Source organism: Phocoena phocoena, chromosome 6, assembly GCF_963924675.1.
Source record: "Phocoena phocoena chromosome 6, mPhoPho1.1, whole genome shotgun sequence".
Taxonomy (NCBI): Eukaryota; Metazoa; Chordata; class Mammalia; order Artiodactyla; family Phocoenidae; genus Phocoena; species Phocoena phocoena.
Genome location: NC_089224.1, coordinates 108546994 through 108572851, shown reverse-complemented (window position 1 = coordinate 108572851; position 25858 = coordinate 108546994). Strand labels below are relative to the sequence as shown.

Sequence of the window (25858 nt, the reverse complement as noted above, 5' to 3'; positions counted from 1 at the left end):
CGGGCAAGCTTGACGGAGGCGGCTGGGGCTGGGCCAGGCGGGCGCGCTAAGGGCCAGAGCACCGGCAGCAGGTGGGCGCGGTGCGGACTGGCGGCGGCGGGCCGGGGGCTGCCGGGCGGCGCACGGGCCGGACGTGGCCGGCCGTGCGGAGCGCCATGGACTTCAACATGAAGAAGCTGGCGTCGGACGCGGGCATCTTCTTCACCCGGGCCGTGCAGGTGAGGCCGTACGCCCTGGGCCCCGCGCGGCCGGCGGGCACCCCTGCAGCAGAGCCCGGGGCCGCGGGAGAAGGCCCTCGCGGCCGCCGCTCCTTCCACGCTGCGGAGTCGCCCTAGCCGCCCCCCCAGCCCCTCCTCCTTTTGCGGTGCCCAGTAGAGAGAAAGAGCCCGGGGCGGCCGGCCACACTGGCCGCACCCTCAGCGTGGCCCAGGCCTGGGGAGTGAGCCGGGCCTGCCTCGGCCCTGCTGCCGCGGGGGAGGTGTGAGCCAACACCATTTCGACCCGACGGCCGGGTAGTCCCGCTGTCCTGGCGCCCGCCCCGCCCCCGGTGGGGGGCTCCGCTGATGGCAGAGGGCCCCAGGTGGTTCCTGTCTCCTTGCCCTTGCCCAGCGGTGACTCTGACTCCCCGCAGGCGTTTGGAGGCCTGAGTTTCAGGCCTAAGGACTCGTGCACCCGCCCTGACCCCTTCTCTGAGCCTCAGTCTCCGCACCTGTGCAATGGACTGGTGGTACTGATTCCCTCAGGTCCCTTTTTCGATAGTCCGGAAGCCAGGAGGGCTGGGGTTATTTACTTTCTGCTCCGTGGGAGGCCTGTTTCTCTTATTTCCCCAGGCCCCGGGGGCTGGCTGGGTGCCCTCCTTGGGAAGCTGTACAGTGGGTGATGCTGGGATTAGAAAAAGTCCTATCCATTTGGGGACAAGGGAAAAAACAGAAGCAGCTGAGTGTAATGGTGAAGACCGGGAGTCAGCTGTGGGTGTGGAGGCCCCTCTCTAGTGACTTTGAAGATGGGGGCTTCACCTCTCTGGGCCACAGTTTTTCAGTCTGAAAAATGGCCTTAGCAGCCCCTCCCTCCCAGCGTGGATGTGAGTGTCCCAGGCATTCCACGTGAACATGCTCACTAAAGGCAAGTCATTCTTGGTGTAACGTGGTTAGTATTGCAGCTATGCAGCATGTGACATTAGGCAAGTCTCGGAGCCTCCGTGTTCCCTTCTGTCAATCGGGTCGCACCAGTCTGCCTCCCAGGGTGGCTGCTGCCTTGGGGCTTGGCCCGTCACTGCGCTCTGGGAACAGATTCTGTTGTTTGTCCTTGCCCTGGTTGTTGGTTCTCTGGAGGAGCCCAGCCCCAGACAGTCTCTTGGAAGCCCACACGCCCATGTTTACTAGAAAGCACAGTGTCCCGTTGAGGATTTGCGCCCCAGAGAGGGTTTGCTGCTCAGTGTTCGAAGCCCTGCCGTGGACCCCAGCCCTAGTGGGGATGCTAGCAGCCTGGAGTTCATTGGCCAGCCCCTGTCCATTCAGAAGGTAGGGAATTCTCCCCAGTGTTGGTATGGCAACCACTTTATCTCCCACATCTGGGAAGAACCTGATCTGCGAGTTTCCTGCTACTTTGGGGCCCTAGCACCTGACCTGGCCAGGCCTGCAGAGCCTGGGGTATGGGGAAGCTTGGTCCCTGTGGCCTCTTTTCTCCTGGGGGTGGGCAGGCCCACTGGTTCGCCCATACTGGAGTGGGAGCCAGCGCCCAGGCCCCCGCCTCCAGAGTGGAGGAGGGAGCTGGGAGCTTTATAAATAGAGGCTTTCTCTGGCCCTGCACGCCCACCCCCTGCTGCTGCCATCTTGCAGGGAGCAGCCTCTGAAGCCTGGGCCTTTCCTCTTGGCAGGGATGGGGCAGGGTGGCAGCCAGAAGAGAGAAGGGCTTGAAATGTGACCTGGGCAGGAGAGCACACTCAGGGGACCCTCCTGAGGCCAGTCTGCCCTGGGGTAGGAGTCAGCCAGGAGGGATGGGAGTGGTTTATTATTAATGTGTGGGCAGCTTCTCTGCGTAGGTGCCACCTACCTACGCACGACATGCTGGGTAAGCACTCAGCCCCTCCATGTGTTGAGGACACTTCTAGGAGCCTCACCTCATCCCCATCCGGTAGGGAACTGGACCTTGGCCCTGGGATAAGAATCCGGAGACCAGATCCCTTTTGCATGGGAGATTCTAGGATGGCTTCTCAGTCCCCGAACTGTGCCTTGAAGGTCAGGAGGGGTTTGCCGAGTTGGTCCAGGTGATGGGAACAGCCCAGCTAAGGACACCGAGACAGGAAAACCTAAGGCATGTTTGGGTAAAATGCCAGTGGGGGTGGGAGTGGGCAGTGGAAGTGCTAGTACTAATGCTGTTGGTAGTAATTGCAGTATTACTAATAGCAGTGGTAGGAGTAATGATAATAAAAGCCAGGGAGGCTGTGGCATCGTTCTCATCCGAGCCAGGCAGGCAGCGGTGAACGTGGGAAGGATGCCCAAGATGTTGGCAAAGCCCGGTAGGACTTTGAACCTGGGTGGGTGTGTGGTGTGAGGGATGGGTGGCCAGGTGGCACGGCGGGGAGTGCTGCCATTAACCTTGGTAAGAAGGGGAGATGCTGAGGTGCACACTGAGGGTGACACAATCACCTGAATCATACTGGCTGGTGCCATCGGGGTAAGGGTGTCCCTAGGTGGCTCCTGAGAGCCAAGGAGGGACCTGAGGGAGACCTTTTATTAATGATGATGATGACGCCAGCTAACGTTTATCAGGCCTATACTGTGTGCTGACCACGAAACTAAGCACCTTCCAAATATTCTGTGAGATAGGTCCTGTTATCCCCGTCCTCCAGGGGGAAACTGAGGACCAGAGAGGTGACTTTGCCTCTGACCCTCGATTTTCTCATCTGCAAAATGGGGTAATGCTAACCCCTGAAGGGTCTGGGTGAGGTGAGGCCTCTTCAGGGCCTGGCTCGGGGAGGCCCCAGCTTGGGGAATGTGACGAAGAAGAGGAGTGGGGAGACCGGGAGGAGGCCAGGAGCAGCTGGTTCCCAGGTGAGGAGCCGCAGGCTCTAACCCTGGCCCACCCAGCTCTGCAGAGGGAAACCCAAGCCCCCATGCATAATTGATGGCTGCCGAGCTGGAGCAACCCGACAGGGCAGCCTGACCACTGGAGGTGCCTCCTGCCCCTTGCAGCTGGACCTGTCCTTGGCCTCTGGATGCCTCACCGCTGCCTGGTCATCTGGGAAGGGCTTCCAGACCCCCAGCCTATGTGACTCCAGCACAGCCTGCCTCTTACTCAGTCTCAGCGGCATCTTCTGTGAAATGGGAAACTTGGCCGGCCTGAGGGCAGTGTCTGTTGTTGTCAGGGCTGATCTACTCCTGCAGGTCTTCACCCCTTTGCTGTTTGCCTGTGACCTCCCCTTGGCTGGACGGGGCCTTTGAGATCAGAGAGGCCAGGACTTGGACCGGTTTCTGTTTTTTTTTAGGTGGCCCGCATGGTTTCTGCCAGCTCTGAAGGGGGACCCTTGTGACATCCTGGTCCTTTCCTGGCCTTGGGGCGGGGCTGCTGAGCTTTCTGGGCCCTGGGTGTGCCCAGCAGTTGGCTCTGATGAGCTGGCGCTGTTCCCCATCTACCACTCCAGGCAACTGGAGGCCAGCCATGTGGCCATCCTCCCCCCCGCCCCCCGCATTCCCCTTCCTTCCCAGCCATCTCTCTGCGCATCAGCTCTTAACAGCATTAGCTCTTACACTGAGCACTGCCTGCCTGCCAGATCCTAGCCTTCATGTCTTATCCACATCTTTTTTATTTCATTCTTACAACCTATGAGGGAGATGCTACTACCTATTATTACCATTTTCAGCTTAGGAAACTGATGCTCAGAGAGGCAAAGCCACTTGCCCAAGGTCACACAGCTCATCAGACTGAGACTTGAATCAAGTCCCTCTGATTCTGGAACCTGGGTTCCTCTGGCTCCCTCCCTTGGTATCCCCTTCCCGTGGCTCCCAGCTGCCCCTGGAACATCCTGATAACCCCAGACCTTGCTCTGTGCCCCTTTTGTTCCCTGAGCACTTGTAACCAAAGTGCTTTCCTTCAGAGTCAGGCTGGGCGGACCCTTAGTGGTAGGCTCCCAAGGGTTCCTTACACCCTAAGCTGTATGTCTGATTTTGATGTGCTTTTTTGGGGAGAGGGAGTCTGTATCTTTCATTGGATTTCCAAAAGGAGCCATGATCCCCAAACTCTGGTCCAACCACCTCATTTCACAGAGGAACAAACTGAGGCCCAGGGCAAGGTTGCACCTTGATCAGGTCAGGGGCAGAGCAAGTTTCTTTACCTTGGGGCCTGAGTTCCAGCCAGGTGGGAGGAGTAGATGGGCGGGGCAGGGGTGTTCCTCCCGTCCCCCTTTCTGAGCCCTCCGCCCTGGGTGCTCTCCCCACAGTTCACAGAGGAGAAATTCGGCCAGGCCGAGAAGACTGAGCTTGATGCCCAGTTTGAGAACCTTCTGGCCCGGGCAGACAGCACCAAGAACTGGACGGAGAAAATCCTGAGGCAGACAGAGGTGTTGCTGCAACCCAACCCCAGTGAGTGGACACGGGCCGGCCCCGGGCTCGGGGCGGGAAGCAGCGGGCAGGAGCCCCAGCTGCTGAGACCGTGCAGGTGGGCCTGGGCGGCAGGTGGGATTTGGGTTAGACACTTGGGGCTTAAGGCTGCTGTTTTGGGGGGTCCCACTTAAAGAAAACAGCAGACTCAGTGTCGGGCTCCAGGATGCGCTCTCTGGGACAGTGGAAATGCTAAGTGTCGCACAGAGGAGTTGAAGAAATGCCTGGACACTAAAACACAGTTGGGAGAAGAGGCAGGAGAAACGGGAGCCAGGTCACTGGAGGGAAGGCAGCGAGGCTCAGGGATGAAAGAGGACTTGCTGAGAGTCACACGCAACGTGGTGCAGGCAGATGCAGCTGCAGGAGAACCTGTGGGAAGAGAGGGGCTGGCTGGCCTGGGGTCGGGGAGCTTGTCTGCCTGTATGTCTGCTGTTAGCTGAGTGAGTGTACTGAGAGCTTTCTGGGGCCAGGCCAGGGCATTGCTCGCGTGTGTGTTGTGCCCTGTAAATCCATAGTGTAAGGAGGGAGAAGTTGTGAGGCGGGAAGGGGTGGCACTTGCCTTCAGCTGTGTGACCTTGGGCAAGCATTTCACGTGTCTGAGCCGTGGCTTCTTCCTCTCTAGAGTGAGGGCTTCGCGGGGTCAAGTGCCAGTCTCACACAGTTGAGAATCAGCAAGAGAGTATTCTGGAAGTCACCAGGCTGGACGCCCCTGTGGGCAGGCCCTGGTCTGGATCTGTTTCTGTCACCACGGCTTTCATCCTTGGGCTCCTACCGAAGAGCCCTGTGGCTTTGGCTGCTGTCTCCCCGCAGGTGCCCGAGTGGAGGAGTTCCTGTATGAGAAGCTGGACAGGAAGGTGCCCTCGAGGGTCACCAACGGGGAACTGCTGGCTCAGTACATGGCAGAGGCGGCCAGTGAGCTGGGGCCCACCACGCCCTACGGTGAGCCAGTCCCCACAGCCAGGGTCGGGGGTCACGGTCTCTGGCACGAATCTTCTTCCCTCCCTTCTCTCCTTCCTTTCTCTGTTTTTTAATTTGCACACATGATACCTGGATTCATTCTGCTTGTAAACACCTCAATCAATGGAGATGAAAATAGAGTAAAAAATAGAAGCCTCCCGGGACTTCCCTGGTGGTCCAGTGCTTAAGACTCTGCGCTCCCAGTGCAGTGGGCACGGGTTTGATCCCCGGTCGGGGAACTAAGATCCCGCATGCCGCACAGTGCAGCCAAAAAACAAACAAAAAAAATTGAAACCTCCCTTACCCAGGTTTGGTTTGTGTGTATTTTTCAATGGGATCATGTTATGTGTAGTATTCTGCAACCTGATTTTTAAACTTGGCATTGTACTACAAATAATCTGTTCACAGCATTTATAGAGTCACCTCAATCTTTATTTTTTAAGTTTTATCTAGGTACAGTTTATACACTATAAAGTACACCTGTTTTAAGTGTGTAATTTGATGATTTTTAGTGAATTTACAGAATTGAACAAACATCCCCCAATCCAATTTGTGTTTTTGACATTTTAATTAATTTTTTTAATTGAAGTATAGTTGATTTACAATATCGTGTTAGTTTCAAGTGTACAGCACAGTGATTCAGTTATACACACACACACATACACAACATAAATATATATTCCTTTTCAAATTCTTCACTTTTAGGTTATTACAAAATATTGAGTGTAGTTCCCAGTGCTATACAGTGGGTCTTGTTGGTTATCTATTTTATATACAGTAGTGTGTATATGTTAATCCCAACCTCCTAATTTATCCCTCCTCCCACCCCCCCCTTTCCCCTTTGGTAACCATAAGTTTGTTTTCTGTGTCTCTGAGTCTGTTTCTGTCTTGTAAATTAGTTCATTTGTATCATTGTTTAAGATTCCACATATATGTGGTGTCATATGATATTTGTGTTTCTCTGGCTTAACTTCACTTAGTATGATAATCTCTAGTTGTGTCCATGTTGCTGTAAATGGCATTATTTCATTCTTTTTTATGGCCGAGTAATATTCCATTGTACTTATATACCACATCTTCTTTATCCATTCACCTGTTGATCGACATTTAGGCTGCCTCAATGTCTTGGCTATTGTGAATAGTGCTGCAATGAACATTGGGGTGCATATAGCTTTTCCAATTATGGTTTTCTCTGGATATATACCCAGGAGTGGGATTGCAGGATCATATGGTAGCTCTGTTTTTACTTTTTAAAGGAACCTCCATACTGTTCTCCATTGTGGCTGCACCAGTTTACATTCCCACCAACTGTGTAGGAGGGTTCCCTTTTCTGCACACCCTCTCCAGCATTTATTATATGTAGACTTTTTGATGATAGTCATTCTGACTGGTGTGAGGAGATACCTCACTGTAGTTTTGATTTGCATTTCTGTAAAAATTAGGGATGTTGAGCATCTTTTCATGTACCTTTTGGCCATCTATATGTCTTCTTTGGAGAAGTGTCTATTTAGATCTTCTGCCCATTTTTTGATTGGGTTGCTTGTTTTTTTGATATTGAGCTGTATGAGCTGTTTGTATATTTTGGAGATTAATCCCTTGTCAGTTGCATCGTTTGCAAGTATTTTCTCCCATCTTGTAGGTTGTCTTTTCGTTTTGTTTCCTTTGGTTTGGTTTCCTTTGCTAAGCAAAAGCTTTTAAGTTTAATTCCCATTTGTTTATTTTTGTTCTTGTTTCCATTACTCTAAGAGACGGATCCAAAAAGATACTGCTGCAATTTATGTCAAAGAGTTTTCCTCTAGGAGTTTTTGTTTGTTTGTTTGTTTTTTATATATATTTTTGGCTGCGTTGGGTCTTTGTTGTTGTGCGCAGGCTTTCTCCAGTTGTGGTGAGCAGGGGCCACTCTTCCTTCCGGTGCACAGGCTTATCATTGCAGTGGCTTCTCTTGTGGAGCATGGGCTCTAGGTGCGCAGGCTTCAGTAGTTGACACAGGCTCAGTAGTTGTAGCTTGTGGGCTCTAGAGCACAGGCTCAGTAGCTGTGGCACGTGGGCTTAGTTGCTCTGCGGCATGTGGGATCTTCCCAGACCAGGGCTCGAACCCGTGTCTCCTGCATTGGCAGGCAGATTCTTAACCACTATGCCACCAGGGAAGTCCCCCTCTAGGAGTTTTATAGTATCTGGTCTTACATTTTGGTCTTTAATCCATTTTATTTTTGTGCATGGTGTTAGAGAATTTCTAATTTCATTCTTTTAATTTAGCTGTCCAGTTTGCTCAGCACCACTTATTGAAGAGATTGTCTTTTCTCCATTGTATATTCTTGCCTCCATTGTCCTAGAGTAATTGACTGTAGGTGCATGGGTTTATTTCTAGGCTTTCTGTCCTGTTCCATTGGTCTATATTTCTGTTTTTGTGCCAGTACCATACTGTTTTGATTACTGTAGCTTTGTAGTATAGTCTGAAGTCAGGGAACCTGATTCCTCCAGCTCCATTTTTCTTTCTCAAGATTGCTTTGGCTATTCAGGGTCTTTTGTGTTTCCATACAAATTAAAAAAGTTTTTGTTCTAGTTCTGTGAAAAATGCCATTGGTAATTTGATAAGGATTGCACTGAATCTGTAGATTGCCTTGGATAGTATAGTCATTTTGAGAATACTGATTCTTCCAATCCAAGAACACAGTATATCTTTCCATCTGCTTGTGTCATCTTTGGGTGTTTTTTTTTGGCTGTGCCACGTGGCTTGTGGGATCTTAGTTCCTAACCACTGGACCACCAGGGAATTCCCTCATCTTCCATTTCTTTCATCAGCATCTTATAATTTTCAGAGTACAGTTCTTTTGCTTCCTTAGATAGCTTTTTTTTAAAAAAATAAATTTATTTATCTTTTTTTTTTTTGGCTGCATTGGGTCTTTGCTGTTGTGCACAGGCTTCCTCTAGTTGTGGCTGCTCTTCATTGTGATGGCTTCTCTTGTTGCGGAGCACGGGCTCCAGGCACGCGGGCTTCAATAGTTGTGGCACGTGGGCTCAGTAGTTGTGGCTTGTGGGCTCCAGAGCGCAGGCTCAGCAGTTATGGCGCACAGGCTTAGTTCCGCGGCATGTGGGATCTTCCCAGACCAGAGCTCGAACCCATGTCCCCTGCATTAGCAGGTGGATTCCTAACCACTGCGCCACCAGGAAAGTCCTCCTTAGGTAGTTTTATTCCTAGGTATTTTTATTCTTTTTAATTTCTCTCTCTGGTCTTTCATTGTCAATGTATAGAAATGCAACAGATTTCTGTTTATTAATTTTGTATCCTGCAACTTTATTGAATTCACTGATTAGCTCTAGTAGTTTTCTGGTGGCATCTTTAGGATTTTCTATGTACAGTATCATGTCATCTGCAAACAGTGAGAGTTTTACTTCTTCTTTTCCAATTTGGATTCTTTTATTTCTTTTTCTTCTCTGATTGCTGTGGCTAGGACTTCCAAAACTGTTAAATAAAAGTGGCATGAGTGGACATCTTTTGTCTTGTTCCTGATCTTAGAGAAAATGCTTTTAGTTTGTTACCATTGAGTATGATGTTAGCTGTGGGTTTGTCATATATGGCCTTTATCATTTGAGGTAGGTTCCCTCTATGCCCACTTTCTGGAGTGTTTTTATCATAAATGGATGTTGAATTTTATCAAAAGCTTTTTCTGCATCTATTGAGATGATCATATGGTTTTTATTCTTCAATTTGTTAATGTGGTGTATCACACTGATTGTTTTACGGACATTGAAAAATCCTTACAGGGACTTCCCTGGTGGTCCAGTGGGTAGGACTCCACGCTCCCAATGCAGGGTGCCCAGGTTCGATCCCTGGTCAAGGAACTAGATCCTGCATGCATGCCGCAACTAAGAGTCCACATGCTGCAACTAAGAAGTCCACACACTACAACTAAGGAGCCCACACATTGCAACTAAGAGCCCACGTGCTGCAACTAAGACCTGGAGCAGCCAATATAAATAAATAAATATTTTTAAAAAAAGGAAGAAAAATCCCACTTGGTAATGGTGTATGATCCTTTTAATGTATTATTGGATTCAATTTGCTAGTATTTTGTTGAGGATTTTTGTGTCTATGTTCTTCAGTGATATCGGCCTGTAATTTTCTTTTTTGTGTGGTATCTTTGTCGGTATTTGGTATCAGGGTGATGGTGGTCTCGTAGAATGAGTTTGGTTCCTGCCTCTGCAATTTTTGGAATAGTTTCAGAAGGATAGGTGTTAACTCTTCTTTAAACATTTGATAGAATTTTCCTGTGAAGCCATCTGGTCCATCTGGACTTTTGTTTGTTGGAAGTTTTTAAATCAGAAATTGTATTTCAGTACTTGTAATTGGTCTGTTCATATTTCCTCTTTCTTCCTGGTTCAGTCTTGGGAGATTGTACCTTTTTAAGAATTTGTACGTTTCTTCTAGGTTGTCCATTTTAGTAGCATATGGTTGCTTGTAGTAGTTTCTTACAGTCCTTTGTACTTCTGTGGTGTTGGTTGTAGCTTCTTCCTTTTCATTTCTAATATTACTGATTTGGGTCCTCTCCCTTTTTTTCTTGATGAGCCTGGCTAAAGATTTATCAATTTTGTTTATCTTTTCAGAGAACCAGCTTTTAGTTTCATCTATCTTTTCTGTTGTTTTCTTAGTCTCTAATTTATTTATTTATGCTCTGTTCTTTATGATTTCTTTCCTACTAACTTTAGGTTTGTTTGTTCTTCATTTTCTAGTTGCTTTAGGTGTAAGGTTTTGTTGTTTGAGATTTTTCTTGTTTCCTGAGGTAAGCTTGTATCACTATAAACTTGCCTCTTAGAACTGCTTTTGCTGTGTCCCATAGGTTTTGGCATAGTGTTTTCATTTCCCTCTAGGTATTTTTAATTTCATCTTTGATTTCTTTTTTAATTAATTAATTAATTAATTAATTAATTAATTTGTCTGTGCTAGGTCCTAGTTGCGGCATGCAGGATCTTTTAGTTGCAACATATGGGCTCCTTTAGTTGCAGCATGCGGGATCTAGTTCCCTGACCAGGTATCGGACCTGGGCCCCCTGCATTGGGAGTGCAGCGTCTTAATCACTGGACCACCAGGGAAGTCCCTCCTCTTTTATTTCTTTGGTGAGCCATTGGTTGTTTAGTAGCACATTGTTTACCCTCCACGTGTTTGTGTTTTTTGCAGTTTTTTTCTTGGACTTGATTGCTAATCTCATAGCATTGTGGTCAAAAAAGATACTTGATATGATTTCAGTTTTCTTAAATTTACCAAAACTTGCTTTGTGGTCCAGCATGTGATCTATCCTGGAGAATGTTCCATGTACACTTGAAAAGAGTGTGTATTCTGCTGCTTTTGGATGGAAAGCTCTATAAATAACAATTAAGTCCATCTGGTCTAATGTGTCATCTAAGACCTGTGTTTCCTTATTGATTTTCTGTCTGGATGAACTGTTCATTGATGTAGGTGGGGTGTTTAAGTAGACCCATATTATTGTTTACTGTCGATTTCTCTTTTTACATCTGTTAACATTTGCCTTATATATCGAGGTGCTTCTGTGTTGGATGCATATATATTTATAATTGCTATATCTTCTTCTTGGATTGATCCCTTGATCATTATGTAGTGTCCTTCTTTGTCTCTTGTAGCAGTCTTTATTTTAAAGTCTGTTTTGTCTGGGACTTCCCTGGCTGTCCAGTGGTTAAGACTCTGTGCTTCCAATGCAGGGGGCGCAGGTTCGATCCCTGTTCAGGGAACTAAGATCGCACATGCTGCACGGCACAACCAAAAAAAAATGAAATGGGTCTCTTGTAGACAACATATATATGGGTCTTGTGTCTTGTTTTTGTATCCATTCAGCCAATTTGTGTCTTTTGGTTGGAGCATTTAATCTGTTTACGTTTAAGGTAATCATCGATGTGTATGTTCTTATTGCCATTTTTTTATACATTTATTTTAATTAATTAATTAATTTATTTATTGGCTGTGTTGGATCTTTGTTGCTGTGTGTGGGCTTTCTCTAGTTGCGGCGAGAGGCGGCTACTCTTTGTTGCGGTGCACAGGCTTCTTGTTGCAGTGGCTTCTCTTGTGGAACATGGGCTCTAGGCATCGGGCTTCAGTCGTTGTGGCTCTCAGGCTCGGTAGTTGTGGCTCGCAGGCTCTAGAGCACAGGCTCAGTAGTTGTGGTGCACAGGCTTAGTTGCTCCGTGGTATGTGGGATCTTCCCGGACCAGGGCTCAAACCCGTGTCCCCTGCATTGGCAGGCGGATTCTTAACCACTGTGCCACCAGGGAAGTCCCTTATTGCCATTTTGTTAATTGTTTTGGATTTGTTTTTGTAGGTCTTTTTTCTTCCTTTCCTCTTTTCTTTCCTCCTTTCTTGTGATTTGATGGCTATTTATTTTTTAAGGGTTTAGGATAGATGGATTAAACGTTTTTTAAAATATTTATTTATTTGGTTGCATCGGGTCTTAGTTGCGGCACAAAGGATCTTTCAGTGTGGCACGTGGGCTCTTTGTTGCAGCATGTGGGCTTCTCTCTAGTTGTGGCACGTGGGCTCCTGGGCACGTGGGCTCTGTAGTTGTGGTGCGTGGGCTCCAGAGTGCGTGGGCTGTGTAGTTTGCAGCACGCAGTCTCTCCCATTGAGGTGCGTGAGCTCAGTAGCTGCGGCGTGCGGGCTTAGTTGCCCCATGGCACGTGGGATCTTAGTTCCCCGACCAGGGATTGAACCTGTGTCCCCTGCATTGGAAGGTGGATTCTTTATCACTGGCCCACTGGGGAAGTCGCTGATGACTATCTTTAGTGTTATGTTTGGAATCCTTTTTCTTTTTCATGTGTGTATCTGTTATAAATTTCTCATTTGTGGTTACCATGAGGTTTTGATATAGCAGTCTGTGTAACTACATGATTGTTTTAAGTTGCTGATCTCTTAATTTCAAATGCATTTCAGATGTCCTGCACTTGTGCTCTCCTTCTCTCACAATTACTGGTCTTGATATCCCGTTTGTGTGTGGATGATTTCCTACCTTTACTGTATGTTCACCTGTAATGGTGAGCTTTCCCATTTCATAATTTTCTTGTTTCTAGTTGTGGCCTTTTCTTTTTCGCTTAGGGAAGTTCCTTTAGCATTTATTGTAAAGCTGGCTTGGTGCTGTTGAATTATTTTAGCTTTTGCTTGTCTGTAAAGCTTTTGATTTCTTCATCAAATCTGAACGAGAGCCTTACTGGGTAGAGTATTTTTTTTTTTTTTTTTTTTTTTTGCGGTATGCGGGCCTCTCACTGTTGTGGCCTCTCCCGTTGCGGAGCACAGGCTCCGGACGCGCAGGCTCAGCGACCATGGCTCACGGACCCAGCTGCTCCGCGGCATGCGGGATCTTCCCGGACTGGGGCACGAACCCGTTTCCCCTGCATCGGCAGGCAGACTCTCAACCACTGCGCCACCAGGGAAGCCCTGGGTAGAGCATTCGTGTTTGTAGGTTTTTCCTTTTCATCACTTTAAATATATTGTGCCACTCCTTTCTGGCCTGCAGAGCTTCTGCTGAAAAATCAGCTGATGGTCTTACAGGGATTCCCTTGTATGTTATTTGTTGCTTTTCCCTTGTTGCTTTTAATATTTCTCTTTGTCTTTATTTTTGTCAGTTTGACTACTATGTGTCTTGGTGTATTTCTCCTTGGGTTTATCCTGTATGAGACTTTCTGTGCTTCCTGGACTTGGGTGACTCCCCCAATCCAATTTAAAGAACATTTCCATCACCTGCAAAAAAGTAACTTGTGTCTACTTATAGTCAGTCCCACTCCCACCCCCAGAAAACTAATGTGGCTTTGTTATTTTTCGTTGTTGTTTTTGTCATTTTTTATAAATTTATTTATTTATTTGGCTGCATGTGGGATCTTTCATTGCGGCACACAGGGTTCTCCCTACTTGCGTGGCATACAGGCTCCAGAGCGCGTGGGCTCAGTAGTTGCGGCATGTGAGCTCTCTAGTTGTGGCACGTGGGCTCTAGAGTGCATGGGCTCAGTGGTTGCAGCACATGGGCTTAGTTGCCCCGCGGCACGTGGGATCTTAGTTCCCCGACCAGGGATCAAACCCAAGTCCCCTGCATTGGAAGGTGGATTCTTAACCACTAGACCACCAGGGAAATCCCAATGTGGTTTTGTCTCTATAAACTTGCCTTTTCTGAATATTTCATATAAATGGAATCAAGCGATATGTTGTTTTTTGCACGTGGCTTCTTTGTCTTTGAGGTTCATCCATGTTATAATGTGTTTTAGGATTTTATTCCTTCTTACTGTTGAAGAGTGTTCCACTGTATGGGCTGATCTCATTTTCTTTGTCCACGTACCATTTGGGTTGTTTTGCTTTAAACAGTCGCATATGAACTTTTGTGAGGATATATGTCTTCACTTCTACTGGGTATATACCTAGGAGTGGAATTGATGAGTCATATGGTAAATTTATGTTTAACATTTTTTTAAATTTTATTTTATTTTTGGCTGTGCTGTGCAGCTTTCAGAATCTTAGTTCCGCAACCGGGGATTGAACCCTGGCCCTCGGCAGTGAAAGTGCAGAGTCCTAACCACTGGACCACCAACCTTTTAAGAAATTGCCAGACTGTTTTCCAAAGTGGCCGTGTGATTTTACATCCCACCAGCAGGGTGGTGGTTAATTTCCTGATATTTATGCATTTTCCAAGTTTCCTTCTGTTGTTGATTTCTAATTTAATGTCACTGTGGTCAGAAAACATACTTGACATAATTTTAATCCTTTTAAATGTATTAAGACTTGTTTATGGCCTATAGTGTGTGGTATCTACTGGAGGATGTTTCATGTTCACTTAGATATTGTACTTTATGTTGTAGGGTAGTGTTGTCAGGCCATCTTGGTTGATAGTGTTGTTTATCTTCTATATCCTTGTTGACTTTGTCTTATTGCCCCATCCTTTATTGAGAGTATTAAAGTCTCCAGTTGTTTCTGTTGAACTATTTCTGTCTTTATTCTGTCAGTGTTTGCTTCATGTATTTTGGAGCTGTGTTGTTAGGTCTGTATGTTTATAATTATATATCTCCCTGATGAATTGGCCCTTCTATCATTGTAAAATACTACTCTTTGTCTCTAGTTAACATTTTTTGGTCTTAAAGTCTGCTTATCTGATAGTAGTATGGCCACTCCTGTTCTCTTATGGTCACTCCTATTCTCATATTGTTATATGCAAACAGGGGCATGTATCTTTTTCTGTCCTTTTATTTTCACCATACTTATGTCTTTAAATCTAAGGTATGTCTCTTATAGAGAGCATATATTTGAATCTTTTTTTAAAAAATCCAATCTGACAGCCTTTGCCTTTTGATTGGAGTGTTTAATCCATTTACATTTAATGTAATTGTTGATGTGGTCGGATTGCCATTTTGTTATTGTCTCCCTGTATCTCAGGTGTTTTTTGTTTGATCCTCTGTTACTGCCTTCTTTTGAGTTAAATAGATATTTTCTAGTGTAATATTCTAATTTCTTTGTTGCTTTTTTTTTTTACTTTAAAAATCTTTCTTAGTGGGTTTTTATAAAATATATTTATTTATATTTATTTTGGCTGTGCCAGGTCTTAGTTGCAGCATTCAGGATCTTCATTGCAGCATGTAGGATCTTTAGTTGCAGTATGTGGGTTTCTTAGTTGCGGCATGCATGCAGGATCTAGATCCCCGACCAAGGATCAAACCCATATCCCCTGCATTGGGAGTGTGGAGTCTTACCCACTGGACCACCAGGGAAGTCCGTCTTAGTGGTTTTACAATTTAAATTACAATATGCATTTTAACTTAACACAATCTACTTTGGAGTAATACTAACTGAATTCCAGTAAAATAAAGACATTTTGCTCCAGTATAACTCCCTTCTCGCCCTCTTCCTTTGTGCCATTATTGTCATACACATTATATCTCAACAACACAGTTTTATAATTATTGTTTTATGAAGTTGTCTTTGAAATCAGTTAAGAAAAGAGAAAAAAGTTTGTCTTTTATATGTGCCTATATAATTACCTTTACTGCTGCTCTGTATTTCCTTATGTAGATTCAGGTTACCATCTAGTGTCATTTCACTTTAACCTGACGTATTTCTTCTATGGCAGGTCTGCCAGCAATGAATTCTTTTAGCCTTTGTTTATCTGGGAATGTCTTTATTTTGTGTTCACTTTTGGAAGACAGTTTTGCTGTATATAAAATTCTTGGATGAGAGTTTTTTCCTTTCATCACTTTGAATATATCTTCTCACTATCTGGCCTCCCTTGTTTCTGATAAGAAGCCAGTTCAAATCTGCTGTTGAACCCTTCTAGCGATTTTTTCTTATCAGTTGTTATACTTTTCAACTCTAGAATTTTCATTTCTTTTTTATAGTTTTAATCTCTTTATTGACATTCCTTATTTGAGAAGTCATTGTCATCATACTTTCCTTAAATCTTTAAACATTGCTTCTATTAGGTTTTTTAGTTTTTAATTAAAGTATAGTTGATTTATAATATGTGTTTCTGGTGTACAGCATAGTGATTTAGTATTTTTGCAGATTATATTCCATTATAGGTTATTACAAGATAATGGCTATAATTCCCTGTGCTATACAGTATATCCTTTTTTTAAAAAAATTATTTTTGGCTGTGTTGGGTCTTCATTGCTGTGCACGGGCTTTCTCTAGTTGCAGCGAGTGGGGGCTGCTCTTCGTTGTGGTGTGTGGGCCTCTCATTGGAGTGGCTTCTCTTTGTTGCAGAGCACTGGCTCTAGGTGCATGGGCTTCAGTAGTTGTGGCATGCAGGCTCAGTAGTTGTGGCTCGCAGGCTCTAGAGCACAGGCTCAGTAGTTGTAGCGCATGGGCTTAGTTGTTCTGTGGCATGTGGGATCTTCCCAGACCAGGGTTCGAACCTGTGTCCTCTGCATTGGCAGGTGGATTCTTTTTTATTTTTTAATAAATTTATTCATTTATTTATTTTTGGCTGTGTTGGGTCTTCATTGCTGCGCGTGGGCTTTCCCTAGTTGTGGAGAGAGGGGCTACTCTTTGTTGCAGTGCACTGGCTTCTTATCGAGGTTGCTTCTATTGCAGAGCACAGGTTCTAGGCACACGGGCTTCAGTAGTTGTGGCATGTGGGCTCAGTAGTTGTGGCTCGTGGGCTCTAGAGCGCAGGCTCAGTAGTTGTGGCACATGGGCCTAGCTGCTCCGCAGCATGTGGGATCTTTCCAGACCAGGGATTGAACCTGTGTCCCCTGAATTGTCAGGAGGATTCTTAAGCACTGCGCCACCAGGGAAGTCCCTGTATCCTTGTTGCTTATCTATTACATATATAGTAGTTTAATCCCATAACCCTAATTTGTCCCTCCCCACCGTCAGGGTTTTGTTTTGTTTTTGTTTTTTTACTTATTTGTAATAGCTGCTTGGAAGTCTTGGTCTGCGAGGTCTAATGTCTGGGCCTCCTTGGAGATAGTGTCTGTTGATTGCTTTTCTTTCCCTGTGTACTGTCCGTACTTTCCTATTTCTTTGCATGTCTTATAATTTTTGTTGAGTTATTACTGCTGTTTGTTTGTTTCTTTGGAGACTTGCCTGAGCTAATTGTTTAGAGTCTGCGTTCTCTGCAGTATGCAGCTACTGATGTCTACTTGTTTTTCTTTTTAAATTATCCTTATTTTTAAGCCTAGCTTCCTAGGGGTTTCTTCCAGGTCAGCATATGTTAGTGGTCAGCCAATGATTAATCAGAGGTTGTGCTCAAACATCTTGCACCATTAAGGCTTTACTGATGAATCTATGAGTGGGCTGGGGAACACACTCAAAGTTCAAGCAATTTACATGTCTGCCCATCTTTTAGTTTGTGAATGTGCAAAGCATCCCACTAGCCAAGAATGAGTTGATAGCTGGGGTACTCCCCCATCTCTCCCAAGTGTGCTATACACATGCATAGCCTTCCATACCACCAGAGATATCTGGATTTTATCAAGGCCCACTATGACTATCTCATTTCCCAGATGTCCTGTTAAATTTCCGGCAGCTCTGTTGCTTGTTCCAACCGGTATTCCAGCTTCATGTTAGCTGTGATGTTCCTGATTGTTTGCCATTGAGATCACTATTGTTTGTGGTCCTGTCCCATGGGTTTTCTGTGTTCCAGCCCAAATCAAGTCAGCCCCCTCAGGGCTTGCCCCACCCTGCTAGAGCTACAGCACCACAGAGCTTGAGGAGATGGGAGCACCCCCAGGCCAAAAAGCCACAGGCTCCATTGTTTTTAACCAAGGTCCAGAAGTTCTGGAATAAATGCTTCTCAATTTGTTATTTGCCTTAGGTTAACTTCCAGAGTCCAGAAATCGTTGTTTTTGGGAACCGTGTCCAGTTGTGGTTTTTTTAAAGGATATTCTTCTTTTTTTAATTTTATTTTATTTTGGGCCGCACTGCACAGCATACAGGATCTAGTTCCCCGACCAGGGATTGAACCTGGGCCCCCTGCAGTTGAAGCGTGGAGTCTTAACCATTGGATCACCAAGGAAGTCCCTGTGTCTAGTTTTATTATTGCTTTTTGGGGAGAGGATTTGCTGAGCTCCTTCCTCTGTCATTCTGAAAGTCCCCCCCACCACACATCTTTTTAATGGCTGTGTAGCGGTCCGTTCTTCAGGCATCCCACTATTTATCTGTCGATAGGGATATGGATATGTAGATTTTCCACATCTTCCCAGGCCAGCCATTCTGCTCTTGCCTCTCAGAACATCTCTCTCTGAGCTCTCCCCTACTTCCTGGGGGTCAGAGCGGCCTGAGCCAGACCCTCTTCCTCACCCCTCCACTTTGTTTCTCAGGAAAGACACTGATCAAGGTGGCAGAAGCAGAAAAGCGCCTGGGAGCCGCAGAGAGGGATTTTATCCACACGGCCTCCATCAACTTCCTTACACCCCTGCGCACCTTCCTGGAAGGGGACTGGAAGACGATTTCGGTGAGGGGCCTGGGGCCACTTGCTTCCTGGTAATGGTGGCAGCCCTCTCCTCATAGCTGCCGAGCCCAGGCTCTCCTCCCATGCTGGGACCCAGCACTCCTGGGACCTCCCCAGACATGGCTCTTGTGGACTGAGTGGCCTGGAGTGGATGACTCCCCCCATCCAGGCCTCAGTTTCCCCGTCTTGACCAGATGGTCCTGGGGGCTGGTCCTGCCAGGGCCAGGGGTCTCCCAGGGCTGCCCAGGTCTCACTGTTCCCTGTCCCCACCCCCTCAGAAGGAGAGGCGGCTCCTCCATAACCGGCGTCTGGACCTGGATGCCTGCAAAGCACGGCTGAAGAAGGCCAAGGCCGCAGAAGCCAAAGCCACGGTAGGTGTCGTGCCGGCCTCCTGCCCCCCCCACCCCCACCGGTCCTGGTTGGAGCCAAGGAGGGGGTGAAGGAACCTGGTGTTTGGCATGACTTCTCTCCCCTGTCCCTGCCTGGAGAGGCCTGGCTGGGGGCTGCTGCTCTGGGCTGACCACTTCAGGTCACACCTCTCTGCCCCACCTGCAACGGACCCCTGGCGGCCCAGAGCCCTGGGACCCAGGGCAGACGTTGATGGGGTGGGCGGACCAGCAGTGCCCCGACCTGGGCTCAGGGCGGCCCGCAGCCTCCCCAGACCGACAGCCAGTTGGCTTCTTGCATGCCCCTGCCCTGCCCTCCCTGGGTGCTCGGCTCTGTTCCCGGCTCTGCCCGGGCATGGCTCCCCCTACTAACTCCCCCACCTGCTGCTCCAGCGCTGGTCGCAGGGTGCCCTGTGCTCAGGCTCCCCTGTGGTGGTGCGGAGGGCCCCGGAGCTGGACTACCCGCCTGCCCAGGGGCGTGTCTGAGGGGTCCTCTGGGGGCCCCACGGCACTGGGTAGGGCCTGGGCTGTCTTCGCTCCCCCTTCACTCTCGGCTCACGGAGGCCTGTTCAGCCAGGCCGATGGGACACAGTGTGGGACACTTTGACCAGGGCTAGGCCAGGGTTGGGAGAGCTGGGCCTGAGGGTGGCCAGGCTGCTTGGGGTGCAGGGCCCAAAAGGCCACCTCACGCCCTGGGGAGGGAATCCCCAGGTCAGGTCCAGGGCACACCGTGGAAACATCCGGCCTGGGCTCCCTGCTCCCCTGAGAGTTACAGCCTCCAGCCCTTCTCACGTTCCCCTCCCTCAGTGTGGCCACCTGGGGCCGCTGAGCCTGGGCAGTGCGTCTGGCGAGAGCCGTGGGCAAGGTCCCGGCTCATCCAATTATGTGGGGTCCAAACTGGAGGCAGGGGCTCAGCCACTGGAGTCTTGTTGGCTTGGGCAGGATGACCTATGTCTGTCTAAGTCACCTGGACAGGACAGTCTCCCCGCCACTCAGGGGTGGACCACCTCTCTGGAGTAACTTGGCCAGGACAAGCTCTTCCTACATCAGCCAGGCGGGGGAGCCCTTCCTTAGTTACTGGGACGGCACAACCTCCCCTCCAGTTGGTTGGCCCAGAGTCTTTGGCTTGGGCAGGACACCCCGTCCCGAGCTGGGCCCTGGCAGCCCAGATACAGCATCCCAGAGGACTCCAGCCCAGCAGTGTACCGTGTCCTTCCTACCCCTCTCAACACACACACACACACACACACACACACACACACACACACACACACACACACACACGTACGTGTCAGGACTCCTTCCAGAGGGCAGGGTTGTGTGACCCCAGGGGCCTGCTCCCGCCTGCGCTGTGGACTCACTAACTCTTTGTTTTTGTTCCTTTCTGTTCTGCTTTGGGTAACTTGGCTCAGTGTGAGGGAGATGTGAGTATACCTATCCCACGTGCTGTGCTGCTTCTGGTTTGCCCATCTCGGCCTCGGGCCCACAGTGCCGGGTCGGCCGGGGACGTCCTCGGGGCGTTTTGCAAGCAGCTGGTCTCCCCACCGGAGGCTCTACCATGTGTAGCCTCTGCTTCGGGGGGACGCCAGGCATTGGAGCCTGTGAGTCAGCTTTTTGCAAATGTTGAAAGCCTGTCACTGTGTCCATCCATGCATCCGTCTGTCCATCCTCGTTGTGGGGAGAGGGGCCTGGTCCTTGCTGCAGGAGCGAGAGACGTGGTGTGCGGAGGTTCTGAACGGAGAGAGCTGGGCGGGGCGGGCTTTGTTGGGAGGACGGTGGGTCTAGTTGGGGCATCTGAGTGAGGCCGGGGCCTGGGGACAAGGGTCCGTGGCCGCCGGGCCAGGGGCTGGACCCGTCTGTGGCTTGCCCCAGGTAAGGGCCCTGATGGCAGGCATGTCCACCCACTTAATCTTGGTCTGGACTCGCCTCGGCCCGCCTCATCTGCAGGTGGTTGGCTTGGGGAGAAGCGGGGGGCTCCGTGTTGTATTTGTCTGTACCCTCCTGTCCGTGGGGTCGGGGGCTCCTGGCATCTCCCATGGGAGGGTCTAGGGCGGCCTTCCGGCCCGGCCCCGGCCCCGCATGACCCCCTCCCCCCATGAACTCTGTTCCCCGCCAGACGGTGCCTGACTTTCAGGAGACTAGACCTCGTAATTACATTCTCTCGGCCAGCGCCTCCGCGGTAAGCGCCCCTGCCCCGCCCCGCCCCCCCTCCCCTCCCACACTCGGGCCTGGGCCTGACGTGAAGCGAACTGGAGCCAGAGGGGCAGGCAGGGGCCGCGCCCCTGGTCAGGCAAGTTCTGTCCACCCGCCTCTGCCCTGTGCCCTGTGCCCGTGTTGCCGGCCTTGCTTCTCCCTGCCCAGCGCTGAAGGTGAGCCTGGCCCACTGCACGGCACAGCCCGGTGCACTTGGGGCGGCAGCGGCCCCACCTCCAGGGCACCTGAGAGTCTGCCCAGCCCCGATCCCCCCAAAGCAGGCACCGCCCCCTCTCACACTCACCGTCCCGGAGCGACCGGCCGTGCGGCCCGGAGGAGAGGGAGGAGGTCTGGGCCTGGCCTGCCACGGGGTCACGGGAGACAGGGACGGCGCTGTCCATCCAGCTGCCTCCGTAGCACATCTGCTAGGTGTCGTGGAAGTGCTTGAGACTGAACAGGGAGGGTGGGAGGGCACATCTGGGTGGGGGAAGGAGCCGCCTGGGCCCTAGGCCCAGACGTTGGAGAACAGAGCGTGTCCTGAGCTGGCCTGAAGCTGAGCGTGAGGGCGGGGCGGGGGCGGGGACTCTGGAGGTCGGATGGGCGGGGCTGGATCAGGAGGACGTTGAATGTCTTGGTGTCTTTTCTTCCTACAGCTCTGTTGAGATTTGTGGTATTTACTGTTTAGTTTGGGAAATAGACAGATCACACCTATCCCATCATGCCTGTCGAAACCACCACTGTGTCTCTGCCTCTCTCTGTCCCTTCCACCACCCCCACCCCACCCCCCGACGGGTGACAACCTTCTGCCAAGACCCTCTGGCTCTTCTCCATCTGTCATAAGCATGTTGCCGTGTGCAGTCATTTGTCCTCGGGGGCGTGAACCACAGTGTAGTCCACCGGGCCCCTGTGGCTGGGTCTCCGACGTGTGTCCATGTGGAGGTTGCTTCCCGTGTTGTGATTTGCTAAACGGCACTGAGGTGGGACACATCTGTCCAAGGGCTGGCCTTGTTTTGCTTTCCGCATTTCAGGTCACATCGTAGGGTAGCAGGGGGCAGGAGAAATGGGTCTCCTAAGCCGTGGGGGGGGGGAGGGGGGTCTTTCTTCTTTAGACTCTGGATGACACTTCCCGCCCCCCTTCCTGGGCCGAGTGGAAAGAGGAGTATCCAGGAGGGTGGAGACGGCCCTGTTTTTTCCTTGTGCCTTTGAACCCCAGTGTGACTCGGGCACGAGGCTGCCTTTCTCTGCCGAAGGACAGAAAGGTTCAGTGACTGGTCCAGGGTCACACAGTCCTGCCTCCCAGCCCACCAGCCTTAGTCAAGTGTCAGGGTGGGGTGCGGGACGCTCAATCTCCCTTGAGACCCCAGTCAGAGCCTGGGGACTGGCACTGTAGGAGAAACCCAAGTAGGACTCCCCAGCTGGCTGTCCCCCCTCCCCGCATGTGGCATGTGGGACTAGACGGACTCTGATGTCGGAGCCCCCCCTTTCACACCAGGCCTCACCCCAGCCTCAGCCCCTCGTTGGGCTGTGGGGAGGGAGTTGGGGAGAGGTTGGGGTCTCAGGGAGCTGGGGCAGGGCCTGGGCTCTGGGGTTCAGCCGTCCTCCCCTCCCCTGCTGACCGGTGCCCCCCTCCCTCCCCCGCTGACCTGTCCTCTTGTGGTCTCCGCAGCTCTGGAATGATGAGGTGGACAAGGTAAGTCGGGGCTCAGGGAAGAGGCTGCAGGGGGTGGGCACCGGGAGTCCAGGCTCACCTGCTGCCGGCAGGGGCAGGTCTGTTTCTAGTTCTGGGCTCTGTCCTCACTCGCTGGGGCCACGGTAGGGGTTGTCACTTCACCTCTGTCCTGTTGCACACAGTGGGCCCTCCGGAGGCAACTGTTGGTTGGATTTGTCCCTGATGCGTGATGGCGTCAGATGGGCAAATGAATATGAAAGGCCAAGGCAGGGCGCCCGAGGCTCTGTCTGCTTGTCCAGGAACTGGCCTCAGGAGGGGGTGGGGTCCAAGCGGGGCTCCTCCAGTGGTCAGGGCTTCAGGCCTGAAGTCAGGGGTGGGAAGTGCACTCCTGCCACCAATGTCTGCATCCCTGGGGGGAAGTGACAGCTGCCACAGAAGGGAAGAGGAGGCCGCTCCTGGGCGGCTTCAGGGGCGCGGGAGAAGGCGGTGGGAGGGAAGCTGGGGGGCGGTTCTTGTTCTCGCGCTCATGCCCCGCCCTTCCCAGGCTGAGCAGGAGCTCCGAGTGGCCCAGACAGAGTTTGACCGGCAGGCAGAAGTGACCCGGCTCCTGCTGGAGGGAATCAGTAGCACACACGTGAGTCCTGCCCCCGTTTCCTCCTTCTGTCGTCCACCGTCTTCTTGCCGCCCCTCGTGTCCCCATGAAACTAGTCCATATTGAGGCAGCAAGTGAACCTGGATCTCGAAGGCAGGTGGGGAAGGGTGTACTTGAGCCCGCAGTCTGTAAGGATGGGATTTAGCCTCAGCAGAGCAGGTCCCAAAGGGTGGGTACCTCCCTCCAACCCCAGGGAGCAAGTGGCCTGGGCAGAAGACATCAGAATGCCGGGCCAGGGTCTGCAGAGGACAGGATGGGGAATGGGATGTTTTGGCCCCTCGCATCCCCCCCGTCAGCCATGGGCGTCTTCCCCGCAGGTGAACCACCTTCGCTGCCTCCATGAGTTCGTTGAGTCTCAGACCACTTACTATGCCCAGTGCTACCGCCACATGCTGGACCTACAGAAACAGCTGGGCAGGTGCCCACCGGGGTCCCCTGGCTCCCAGCCCCGACCGCCCCAAGCTCGGAAAGCCCCGTGACACCCAGGGCGGGGTGGAGGGCTGCCGACTGTGGTGGGACATCACACTGCGCTCTGGGCCCGGGCACCCTCTCACCATGACAGCGAGGTGGCTGGCCTTGGGGACTGCTGGCGTGGTTTCTTGAGACTTTGGGGGGTGGGGGGTGGCGGGGATGGCGGGAGCATCTCACATTCCCCGTTTCCCTCTTCCTTTCATGCCGCCAGCTCCCAGGGAGCCATGTAAGTAGCGGGGTCTCCTCGCCTCCGCGGCCGTGGACCTAGCTGGCGTTTAGCAGGGCACATGGGACTCCCGGGGGTGTGTGGCTCGCGGCTGCTGAGGTGTGCCCCCACTCTCCTCTCCAGATTTCCAGGCACCTTCGTGGGCACCACAGAGCCCGCTTCCCCGCCCCTCAGCAGCACCTCGCCCACCACCGCCGCGGCCACTATGCCTGGGGGGCCCTCTGTGGCCAGCCTGGCTCCTCCGGGGGAGGCCGCTCTCTGCCTGGAGGAGGTGGCGCCTCCTGCCAGCGGGACCCGGAAGGCCCGGGTCCTCTACGACTACGAGGCGGCCGACAGCAGCGAGCTGGCCCTGCTGGCTGACGAGGTAGGCCTGGGGGCCACGAGGACGGGGGGAGGGCCGGCTCACGGGCGCCGGGAAACTGGAGCTGGGGGCATGGGGCCTGCAGACCCTGCACCGCGGGCTTCCAGCCTCCGAGTGGCCCTGCGGGTAGAGCTGGGGCCAGTCGGGTAGGCAGAGACGGCTCCAGCTCTGAGGAAGCAGCCTCTCTGATCTGTCTCTGTAGAGCAGCTGAGGAGGTCGTTTCCTATGTATCAGGGGAGACCGCAAGTCTGTTCCCCCTTAGGGCTGGGGCCAGTTCTGTCTGGCCGGGGCGTGACCCTCCTTCTCCGCCCTCCTCAGCTCATCACCGTCTACAGCCTGCCTGGCATGGACCCTGACTGGCTCATTGGCGAGAGAGGCAACAAGAAGGGCAAGGTCCCTGTCACCTACTTGGAACTGCTTAGCTAAGCGGGCCCCTGCCAGGCCCTGCCCATTCTGGCCTGGGAGGGGAGGATGGGTGCAGCCCTGCCACTTGTCTTGTTTGTTGGTGACCCAGCTGCTCAGGGTGGGGAAAGTAACCCCATCCCATCCCGCCCGTGGTCCTCCAGCTGCGAGGGGCCCCAGAGGCTGAATGATCCTGGCCCCTCCCCCAGCCCTGCTTCTGACCTGGTTCTGGAGATTCCCCCCGCCCCGCGCCCCCCCCCCCCCGCCCCCGCCCGCATCTCTGAGCTCCCCAGCCCTCCCGGCTCCTGCTAAGGAGGGAGGGCCTGGCTGCAGCGGCAGCACTCAGCGCCTAGGCCCGTGGGGGTCAGTGCAGAAGGCCTGAGGAAGCCCTGGGGCGCACCCTGGGGGAGGGAGCTCCTGCCTTTTAGTTGCCAAAAGCAGCAAAGGGGGAAAGGCAGGCAGGTGTGTGGAGGCCTGAGGACCGGATGTCTTCTCCTCTGGATGAGCTGGAGCAGAGGGGAGCCTGGGCCATGGAGCGGCATCTCCCCGGTGCTACCCTTCCCCTCTCATACAGCTCAAGCCAAGTATGGTGGCTGCAGCCTGCACCTCTCCACACTCACTTTTTAACTGATCTTTTTACTCTGCCTGTCTGCTTGCTCTCTAGCCAGTGACAAATAATAAACCATCCTTCGTGTGCATGTTGCCTGGGCTCCGGTCAGGTCACGGGCCTCACAGGTGGGAAAGGGAAGAGGAGACTTCACATCTGCACCACCCCTTCTTCTGGGGGGAGGGCGTGATGTACAGAGAGAGCAACGTGCCTGCTGTGGGCCCCTCCCAGAAGCACTAGGGCAGAGGGAGGGAGAGCTCTTAGGGCAAAGCCAGCACCTCCCTTCCTCCCACGCTGCCTGTGCTGCTCAGGAGGGAGTGCTGTTCTCCTACTGCAGCTGCGTAATTACGTTTTTTTTTGGGGGGGGGCGGGGGGTTTGTTTGGGCCATGCCGTGCAGCTTGCA

At 51.4% G+C, this 25858-nt stretch overlaps 1 protein-coding gene across 3 annotated transcripts; it reads left to right on the top strand.

Moving 5' to 3' along the window:
* SH3GLB2 (SH3 domain containing GRB2 like, endophilin B2) lies at positions 1–25545 on the top strand. Of its 3 annotated transcripts, XM_065878606.1 has the most exons (13): positions 156–218; positions 4439–4580; positions 5409–5537; positions 18357–18490; positions 18766–18858; positions 20286–20297; positions 20990–21052; positions 22733–22756; positions 23280–23369; positions 23705–23805; positions 24070–24084; positions 24208–24448; positions 24764–24871. In XM_065878606.1, the coding sequence occupies exons 1-13, from the start codon at positions 156–158 to the stop codon at positions 24869–24871; spliced, it is 1215 nt and encodes a 404-aa protein (XP_065734678.1). The 3 variants fall into 3 exon arrangements, with proteins under 3 accessions (XP_065734679.1, XP_065734678.1, XP_065734680.1); XM_065878607.1 differs by lacking the exons at positions 20286–20297; positions 24070–24084 and having other exon boundaries at positions 1–218; positions 24764–25545; XM_065878608.1 differs by lacking the exons at positions 20286–20297; positions 20990–21052.
* The last annotated feature ends 313 nt before the right edge of the window (positions 25546–25858 follow it).